Raw genomic sequence first — 11,261 nt, forward strand, 5'->3', positions numbered from 1 at the left:
ACCAAATCCTACTTCTCCGTGATTTAAGGCATGATGAATATCAACATTTTTGGTCGTTTTAAGGTATTCCAACCACTGGATGGACGGGGTAGAAAAAGCTTTGTGCTGATTAAGATACGCGTTTCTGTGAGTTAAGGCTATGGTGTCTTTGGGTAAAAAAAGCGTTTTAAACACCTTCATTGCACAACCGGCAAGCGTTACACAGCCAAAGGGATCCACGTTTGTGCATTCGATAAATTCGTTTCTGTATTTCATACAGCCCTCTCGCAACAAAACAACATCGTTCTTGCAATACATTGCAAGTTGTTTTTTGAAGTCAAACACCTGTCCTGCCACGCTCTGGTACCAGCTGTCGAATTTTATCTGATCAGAACCAGACATCGTACTATATCCGTAATATTCTTTAGGCGGATACACACCTACATAATCTGCATTTTGCAAATGATTAAAATGATGGGGAAAGAAACCTTTTTCGTCTGTGTTTAGGTTTAGAGCGGCTGTCATTTTGGACAATTTCATAGACAAAAAATTGTAGCTGTCAATATATCGTTGTTTAAATGCGTGATCGTACATATAGGACAGTCTACATCCTTGCAGTATGATTTTTGGCGTCAACCCCTGATTTGTAAAATACTCGAGCAATATATAAGAATCGAACCCCGATGCGTTGTGAGCTATAAATGTAAAGTCAGCATATTTTGCCCTTCTGAAATGTTTAACCAGCTTGTCTATACAGTCGATACCTCCGGCAGTAAACTCCTCACCGTCTTGCGAAATGGCACACACGTAATTTGCTACATGTTTACCATTTTCGTACATTGTCTCAAAATCATAATAGATATACTTTTCACTATGCTCGTCAGGTTTTAGGGGTTGTATATAACAGGCGTGATGACCTTCATCTACCAGAATCTCGTTGCAATTCGTACATTTGGACGGCGCGCACACATGCGGTAATAATTTATCGCCTGCCCATTTTGTTCTGTATTGTCTGCAACACTTATCGCAGTATTTCAGGAGGTCACACCTAGATCTCCCACCGTCGATTTGCGGTTGTTTATGCATTTGATAACAGAAGTCAGATCTGCAATATTTCACGCAGTCCTCACATTGCAACCATTTCTTAGCGTGTGTGAAGCATTGGGACGTTTTACACGTGTTACATGTAAATTTGCAATAATGTAAGTTAGGATCGTTAAAGCCTTGATAACAGTACTCGCAGACATACCCGTATCCTAAGAATCCATTCAAGTTTTTTATCATGTAGTAATGATCCTCGTGTAGATATAAATGCACAGTGTTCTGATGCGTTTCATTTGTGTTTTTATACACGTCCAATTTACCTGAACACGATCTGTGAAAGATTACTATTTTCAAGTCTAACTTCATTTCGAATTTATACACGTCATGAAAGGCAATTTTATCTTGCACCCCGTAACCCAACCTTGTGTGTATGTCGTTGGCTATTCTGTACAACTCCAGGTCGGGGCTATGCGGGTTTACAAAATGCGCTAGACATATACTGAAACACATATTGTCTGATATATTTTTTGGGATGAAAAGATTCATCTTATTTTTTTGGATGACCATGTTATGTGCCAAATCGGCTAATTTTCTACGGCCCCCTCCTCGGTTATTTCTCGCCACTGATACGCATAACTGTAATGCGGAATCGGCACCCACATCCGCGTTGCTTTGTGCGGCTCGTTCGATTTGATCCAGAAACGTAGCACTTAATTGAACCGCATTAATTGATGTGGGGAGACTCTCTCCTTGCAGAGAGACATTCATAAATCCGTCTTCACCACCCATCAGTCGAGAAAAATCAACCATCTCGTTCAAAATATCTTCCAAAAAGATATTATATGCAGCGTAATCATCAGTGTCAATTTCACGGAAATTTAAAGTTCTACGAATTTCTAAACCATTAAATTTCGGTCTAGAAATCAGCGTGAAATCACCAACACGTCCTCCTTCATTTATTAGTCTGTCTCTAAAGTTTTGACTGAGACCCATTTCTGGAGCAAACCGGTCATAACCTGACGAGTCCTCGTTAGACGGACCCGCGCCGGTTTGTTCACAGTCGTTTATAGACATTCCTAGCCATTCATGTTGGATATCTACGAGTTCGTGTAATCTTTCGATCATGTTAAGCGAATCTGGTTGTAACATCTGTAACTGATTATGAATCAGATCACGTAACTGATCTGCATTATTTTGAAAATCGCGTCTGGGTCTCGGTGTTCTCTGTTCCTCCTCTGAGACATGGTTATGCAAATGGTCGTGACACCTTTTACTGCTCATTTTGAAAATTTATTTTTAAATCAGTAAATACAAAAACAGTTCAACCTTAAAGACAAACGTACCCCCTTGAAAACGTCACAATGGTTCACAACGTAACATACCCAGATATGTCAACCGTTGTAAATTGAATCAGAAACAGATAATAATAACCAGATACAAATCAATGCATATGAAATGTTGATGATATAAATCAAACAATCAACGATGAGAAGAATTCGCCATACATACTAATAACACGAATAAAACAATGATAATCCGTTGTCAATAACAAATGGTAATATTTGTATGAAAAATCCAATACATTTCACCATGAACTACTAATAACACGAATAAAACAATAATAATCCGTTGTCAATGACAAATACTAATAATTGTATGAAAAATCAATACCTGTAACATACAAATAATGTAAGATATATAAAATATATATATATATATATATATATATATATATATATATTTTTTTTTTTATCTTCCACCCATCATTCGATCATGCAATTCTACTAACATTCTTTGTAAAAGATTCAAACGTTCAGATATCAACGATAAGGCGTTAACAGTAAGATCTGTTACTGTTACACCTGATGGTCACGGACAGTTTCCGGCACGTGGTTCATTGCCTGTTGAAACTCTCTGAATTGATTATACAACTGTTCGTGACAGTTTCTCCAAAATTCAGCCGCGTGTCTTAAGGCGTCTGTATGTTGTTGCTGGCATTCGATTACGTTTCTTAAAATCGAAATTACATCACCTTGAGTGTTAGATGCAATCTCTTCTACTTCCCGGTATGATAAGGGCTGTCCAGCCAGGTCGAAGACTCTCTCAAAGTATCGGTTAAGACGGTTCAGCGCCTCGCGATCAAGTCTCCTATTTAAATCACATTCACGGAACAGTTCCTGGGGTAAATCCTCCTCCTCCTCCTCAGCTTCCGAATCAGTGAACGAACCCTGATCCCAAGCATTAATCATGGAATCAGTCCAGGCTGTTAGGCTTCCTTCGTCATGATCTTGTTCTGAAAACAAAAGAATAACAATAATGCTTTTATTAATTTATTAGATAAAAGTGGAACATAAGAATAATCTGATTTTCTGTTTTAATACATACCATTATTTTCTGAAGTCCTTAAACGACTAGTGCTTGGTGCATCAGCATCCTGTTCCGGTAATCTCAGACGTTTTACGCCTTGACCGCAACCATATATTGGCTGGCTGGGAGAACCGGTCTCTGTCCTGCGCCCACTCTCACAGTCGGTAAGCGTGTGAACTCTTTCTGTTGAACGGTCACCGTGGGAGGGATCGGGCTGTGTGACGTTATCTGGTTCGTGACGTAAGTCCGTTCTCACCACAACCTCCTCTGCCGCGACCCCGACCTCATCATCCCCTTCGGCTGTCAAAGCATCAGAGACCGTTTGAGACCCTGGAACTTTTTAAGATGTTAAGAAAAAATCTGTATAACTCACCATTAACTCCTACGTCGTCACCACGAACAAATAGTTGTGCTTCATCAACTGTATAAATGATAAGGATTGTTATTACCCTATTATGGACGGTTATTAGATGTTAAACTGTTCAATAGCCAAATGTAAAGACTTACATATATCTTCAAGGATTTGTTCCAAACCCTCGTCAAATTCGATATTCTCAAAAGTATCTGAAGGTAATAACATAGTGTTAAACAAATACACATTAAAATATTCATTTTAAACCAAATATCATCATAAATATCATCTGTGAACAAAACACAGACTTACCGTCGTAATTGTTAGCCATTGTCCCTTAGGTCGGTGAGGTATTTTGTTGTCGTGGGAGAAACAGAGTTTACAGATAATGAAGATGTAATAGACCATGGTTTTTAACATTTCAGGGAGTGGGCGTTTTCTGCAATTGTATCGTAAACCGTTATCGTAAAAAAAAAAAAAAAAGATTCTGACTTTTGTAATAAATCTCATCAAAACACTCCCGCTCAAATTCATCAGCCGCAGTTACCCGTCTGGTCTTCATCAGTTTACTGAACTCTGTTGGAGATGGGTTGAAACGGATTTTAGATCTTTCTTTTTTTCTTTACAAGATAATTAGTTCGCGTTATCGTAGACCCTCTCGCGTGTAGACCCTGTTCTTCCCTTATCTAGAAGTGTTTAAATTCGACGAGAGGTTTTAACCATCAAAATCTCAGAATATCTGTTTATTGAACTTGTATGATGTAACCCATCCGTTCAAATACACGTTTGAAGCAGGGTCTGATTTAATTCTTATGTTGGGAAGAAATAAAACTAGGTAAAATGAAGTAAATTAAAGATTGTTTTCCTGCAGCATAGACCGTCTTATTAAAATCGTCATCTTTGTGGGACATGTATTTAAGTTTGTGGTTATCGCCTTCTTTGACTATCTCATCACATCCTAAAGGTTAGTTTAAAGTCGTATTCGAATAGATTATAAATTCATTATAAATACACAATTCTCAACTACATCTAACTTCGCCAGACGTGTGTCATGAAAAGCTTCCTTTGACCGGGTCGCGAACTTTTGCCTAAACCTTCGACAGAGACGCACAGACACACAGGCAGGCGTGCCTCATAAATGCTTAAAGCGGATATCCTTTGAGCGCTGAACATGTTAGAAAGACCATCTGTTTTAATCAACGAACCACGTTCTAACGAAGTTTATGACGCCAGACCCCCTCAAAACTCATTAGATTGCAAATGAGTTGAATCCCCAGAAACTTTAGATATTTTACAACGTTGATCAGATAACACCGTTTCAGTGATCATGCGGCCAGACGCGCAGCGCACTTTCTCATTTGCTCGCTCTGCGTGAGACAAAACATTTACATTCGTAAGATGTTGTAGAAAAAAAAAAAAAAAAAAGTTTACCACCCCTCTAATTATGACTGAAAACCCAAAACATTTGCTATCATTTCAGTTTGTCCTCACACATGTGTATTTTAACCGACACAGCATCCTGGAAGTTTTAAGATTGACAATATCAAAGAGTAAATAAATAAACGGTGTTAAGTATGAATAACAAATAAAATAAAATAAAACAACAGTTTCCTGTGGGTTAGAGGTGAATGTTTAAAAGAAAACTTGTGTAACCTCATTTTTAAAACGAAAAAAGTCTGGGTTATACCACGGCAGAAGCTTGACAGATATCAAAGGTCTATTATAGGAATTAAGACGCTTAAATAAAATAAGAACATTTTTCAAACAATGTTTTTGAAAACAACATTTTTCCCCTGTGGGGCGTTTGTTTAGAAGAAGCTTGTGTAACCTTTTAAAGTGAAAAGCTTTATGATGAATAGTGAACGGTTTCATTAATTGAGAAACGATAAAGGTTTATTAAAAATAACTTTGTTCTAATGTTAAAACATTACTTTAATTCTTTTAACAATTAAACCTTTGTGTCGGTCTGTCCTTACAGCGTTAGAGGGCGGTGATGTAGGTGTGGCCTGACAGCGGCCCGCGAGCTCATTCTGAGTTTGACACAGAAGCGTGAGGTTGTGTAAACGGACGCTGTGTAAGATAGACATTTGTTTAACTTTTCTAAGTTGGGACAAAGGCTAGGTTTTCAATTGTAATGTCAGAAGATTTTTACAGCTATCTTATACTGTTGTTTAACGGTCTGATATTTTTTATTTCACACCACGGTAAGAGACCTCGTCTCTATATTATTTAACTTCGTATCTGTTATAAAGTCAAACTTTTTTTTAAAAAAGCAAGACATAGTTTTTGATAAATATCTTATTGTTTTAACTAACGCATCCGATTATTTTTTGTTATAGATAAACGAACGCGCTCGCAACTCTTCTATTTATTTAACTTTGTCAAAGGAACTAGTTTTAAATTCTAATGATAGGAAAATAGTGTATCTAATGCTTTTTTATTTGTTTTAGTTTTTCCTAAAACTGTTTTAACAACACTAGTCTCCACTTGTAGGGGAAAAACACGCGTACCATGGTAGGATTCTATATTATTTAACTTCGTATCTGTTATAAAGTCAAACTTTTTAAAAACCACAAAATAGGTTTAAACGAACGCGCTCACTTCTTCTATTTAACTTTGTCAAACGAACTAGTTTTAAGATAGGAAAGATAGTATCTAATGCTTTTTTGTTTTATTTTCTACGTTTTTCCTGTTTTAACAACACTAGTCTCCACTTGTAGGGAGATAAACAGTCTTTGTACGTTTTACGTACATGTTTGATGTTTTTTCTTGATATGTATGTGAAAACACTTTAATAAAAACTTCCCTTTACCCCATTTAACACAAATTCACCATTTAAAGTTTAAACCACATAACATCGGCCCCACACACACACACACACACACAAACACATTGTCATAAATTCTTAAGTTCACTATAAGGTCAATAAGATGACTGCTTAGACGGTGGGGGCTAGGGGGTGTACAAAACAGGTGTCCAAACAGGTGTCCAGTTATGGGTGGGGGGTGGAATTTTTATGAGGGTAATAAATCAATAATCATGACACAAAGTGTACTACATCCTCTCTCTCTACTACTGCAGTACTTTTACAGAGATGTATTTACTGTACATGTAGTACCATAATGAAACCTGTATCACCTATTTTGTTCTACTATATTAATGATTGTACGAACAATGACACAGTGAAACTATTGGTTGCTTGTGTGTGGGTGATCTATAGTTATGTTTCAATGATATTTCACAGTAAATTTGTTTTTTGAACCAATGATTGTGATTTCTTTAAAGATGTGAATGCACAATGTGTCAGAGAACGGCCAGGCTCTCCTCCCAACCAATTGCCACGATCCATTTCACCAGAGTTCTAAACACCCGCACATGCACCTCATCAGCTAACAATCACCACACTCTTAAAAGCACTCTCCTCAATCACAACAGTGTCCGATCTTGTTGTAAACCACAAGGACCGACGCTCTCAAGACTCACAGCGGAGTATACTACCTGACGATACTTACCTGTTGAAACGTACCTATTATTCTGCTCCTCTTCATCTTCCTCATCCTCAGATCCTGACGCCAGAATACGGACAGTGTTGTGGACTCCGGACACTGTTGGGGACACTGAGCACTCCCTTGCACGCTGGATGATCCATCTACCCGCATCCCTGTCAAGAAGACATACACTGAGTTAATCCCTGTTCACGGGTCTCCTGTATCCCATTGATGATCACTCACCTCTCAGGAAGACGAACCCCTCAGTACTTCGTATTCTAAGATTCACTAATAAACACTTTGTGATTCTACTAACCTGCTGTGTCTGACCAGTTCCTAGCACAATGCAATGTTTTGAACATTAGACAACCTGTGTTACAAGTGATAACCGTTTTGAGTTTTGTGTCTAGAGTTGTGAAAAATGACATCAAGGTTCTGAAAATAGTAGCAAAGTGATTCTAAAAAACTGTATTTTATTTTTTTCTGAAATTTTTGACCTTGGCCACAAAACCAGTCAATAAGGGTAAATATTTTTTGAAATTGAGATTTATGCATCATCTGAAAGCTTAATAAATATTTTTTCCATTGATGTATGGTTTGTTAGGATAGGACAATATTTGGCTGAGATACAACTACTTGAAAATCTGGAATCTGAGGAAGCAAAAAATATAAATATTGAGAAAATCACCTTTAAAGTCGTCCAAATGAAGTTCTTAGCAATGCATATTACTAATCAAAAATGAAGTTTTATATATATATATGGTAGGACATTTACCAAATATTTTCAAATATATAAAATTGCTTTGTAAATGTAATAGGATACAGATTATAAATTACCCTAAATGCAATAAGCAAAGTAACTAAAATGTAATAAGTAATGTAACTATTTCAATTACTTTAATAAAGTAATGTAACTGATTGCGATTACTTTTTGTCAACTAATTCTCATTAATTTGCAACTACATGTCTACTAACTCTCAGTAGGGTAGGTTTTGTCATGAGTCCTGCGCTTCTCCCTGACGCCACAGGAGGCCGCCATCTCCCGTCCTCCCGGACTCATCTCCCGTAACCACATACACCTGTCACATTACACACACCTGTAAACACTTCACACTCCCAGCTGTTCTCCATTTGGCACGGACTATTTATGCACCACACTCCCGCTACTCTGCCTGGCTAAATTAAGTGTATTTGTTATTTGTAAATGTGTTGCAGTGATTGCATTTCTAGTGTTTGCTCTGGTCTGGGATACATGCACTGTGTTGCCGTCTCGTATCCCAGTCCTTTTCTGTTTTGTTTTTTGTGCTGTGTTGGCCTTTTTGTTTCTATTAAAAGAACACCTTCCTTGCACTTGGACCCTGACTCCGTCTTTTCGCGGCGCTTCCTTCGCCGTTGCGTGACAGATTTAGGGTTAGTAGAATAAGTTGACATATACTTGCAAAGTTTCTGATAGTCAGTATGTTGTATGTTGTGGACCCATCAAAATAAAGTGTTACAAGATATGAAGCAGACAGTCTACTGTGACGAGCGTCCCGAGCAATCGTCAGCGTTGCCCTGGAAACGCAAGAGGAACACCTGCACCCGCTCATTACGGCTGAAGCGGCCGCACCTGTTCCCCATTAGGCCACGGCCAGATAAGCCGTGGGAGCCCGGGAGGCAGGTGAGCTTTGCCTCCAGAAGACATGCTGCTAATGACTGCTTCCTCTCTGTTCCCTTGCAGAAACGAGTGTGTAGGCGACCCAGCCAGCCTCAGAGCATCACGCCGGTCCACCGCACCACGAGAAAGCACCGAAAAGCACAACCCACGCATCTTCACCGATCTCCACGCCTTCACAACACACTTTGTAAATAAACCACCCTCCAGGGCTTTAACTTTAAGCTCACGTTGTCTTGTGTTTTTTTTTTTTTGTTTTTTTTTTTTTCCTCTCACAAACTTGGAATTGTTTTTCTCTCTTTTTGTGCACCAGGCGGATTCTCCTCCCCCAGCCTAGGAAATGGAAGAGCTCCTACGGCAGCTCACGGAGGTCAGTCTGCGGCAACACCAGATCGCAGAGCACCTGGCCACTCGACAGAGCCAGACTGACCGAGAGATCGCGGAGCTCCGGATGGCCGCCCGCCAGCATGTTCCATTGCCTGACCCCCGGCGGCAGGCGGTCCAATTACTGCAGAAAATGTCAGTGCAGGACGATGTAGAGGCGTTTCTATAGTTGTTCGAGACCACCACCGTTACGGAGGGTTGGGACCCAGAAGATTGGGCGAGCGCGCTGGCCCCACTCCTACCCGGCGAAGCACAGAGGGCGTACTTCAGCCTACCGGCCGACGCCGCAACGCGTTACCCCGAGGTGAAGCGGGAAATTCTTGCCCGAGTGGGGCTCTCATATGTTTGTGCGGCACAGCAATTCCACGATTGGGTGTATCAGCCGCGGAAGCCCGCTCGGTCGCAGGCAGCAGATCTCACGTGTCTCGCCCAACACTGGCTACTGGAGGGGTCCCCAACAGCCGCCAAGGTAATGGAACGAGTCATCGTCAGTCGCCTCCTACGAGCCCTACCCCGCTCGTTTCGTCAGGCCGTCGCAATGCGGAACCCGGCCACCACTCTGGAACTAGTCGAGGCGATCGAGCTGGCTGAGGCGGCCCAACAGCGGGATGCCGGGGAGCGAGGTCCGCCTTTTCCCCGGAGGGTGGGCCAGGAGCAACGCATGCCGGAGGGCACCTCTCGTCCAGCGAACAGAGCGGCGGCCCCTGGACCTCAGGATGTTACCATGCCCACCGCTTCTTCGTCCTCTCCACCGCAACCTTGGCTGGCAGGCTGTGTAGTACATCAAGAGCTGCCTCGCGGAGCCCTGGAAGCTGAGGTAAAAATCTACGGCCGCCCCCACCAAGCCCTCCTCAACTCAGGTAGCGCCGTGAGTCTGGTGCATGCAAGAATCCTTTCGCCACGCAGCGAGACGAAGACCAGACTGCCCATTGCGTTTGTCCACGGCGATACCCGAGAAGTCCCCATGCGGCGGATAATAATCTCCACGAGCCCGGGCTCCTGGCCCGTTGAGGTGGGAATAATGCGGAAGCTGCCAGTTGACGTTCTGCTGGGGAGAGATTGGCCCGGCCTCGATGCCTTACTCGCTGCTTCGACACGGTCTGCCAGCCCAAGAGGGGGTCGCCACGGACGACGAACGCGGACTGGAGCTCGTCACCGTCCCGTTCTCCTGGCCACCGACAGTGGGCGAGAAGGTTAGTCCCCTTCCCATAATACTAACGTCTACTTTGATGTGTACCAACAGGTTGTGGGAGGGGGCTCGTTTGGACAGGCCCAGAGAGACGACGAGCGTCTAAAACATAGTTGGCGACAGGTCCGAGTGTTAGAGGGAAAGGACTGCCAGCCGGGGCCGCATCCCTTCCCCCACTTCATCGTGGAGAACTGGCTGTTGTATTGTGTCGCTCAGCGGAGAGGGGAGGAAAAACGCCTGCTCGTGGTGCCCCGCTCTCAGACACAAGCGGTGATTCAACTGGCTCATGCTCATCCAGCGGCGGGACACCTGGGCGCACAAAATACAGTGCAAAGGATCCGGGATTGATTTCATTGGCCCGGCCTGGAGGCCGAGGTTAAGCAGTTCTGCAGGGCCTGCCTGACCTGTCAGCTAACGTCCCCAAAGTCGCCACCCCCCCTCTCCGCTCATTCCCCTGCCCATTATAGAGGTCCCCTTCGAGCGTATCGGGATGGATCTGGTGGGGCCATTGCCAAAGACGGCCCGGGGGCATGAACACATCTTAGTCGTCGACGACTACGCCACCTGCTATCCTGAAGCCGTGCCCTTAAGGAAGGCGACTGCCAAGAACATCGCGCACGAGCTGTTCCTCCTGTTTAGCCGGGTGGGGATCCCGGCAGAGATCCTGACCGACCAGGGAACCCCCTTCATGTCCCGCATAATGGCCGACCTCTGCCGCCTGCTCCGGGTGAAGCAGTTGCGCACCTCCGTATACCACCCCCAGACGGATGGTTTAGTGGAGCGGTTCAACCAGACGTTAAAGCA

The 11,261-nt window shown here is 42.5% G+C and overlaps 1 protein-coding gene across 1 annotated transcript; it reads left to right on the top strand.

Moving 5' to 3' along the window:
• The first annotated feature begins 9,519 nt into the window (after positions 1 to 9,519).
• Positions 9,520 to 10,589, top strand: LOC306885357 (uncharacterized protein). Its single transcript, XM_079441815.1, has 2 exons — positions 9,520 to 9,641; positions 9,679 to 10,589. The coding sequence occupies exon 2, from the start codon at positions 9,741 to 9,743 to the stop codon at positions 10,464 to 10,466; it is 726 nt and encodes a 241-aa protein (XP_079297941.1). The 5' UTR covers positions 9,520 to 9,641; positions 9,679 to 9,740; the 3' UTR covers positions 10,467 to 10,589.
• Positions 10,590 to 11,261: the final 672 nt, after the last annotated feature.

The sequence above is a fragment of the Barbus barbus genome, assembly GCF_936440315.1.
Source record: "Barbus barbus genome assembly, chromosome: 19".
Taxonomy (NCBI): Eukaryota; Metazoa; Chordata; class Actinopteri; order Cypriniformes; family Cyprinidae; genus Barbus; species Barbus barbus.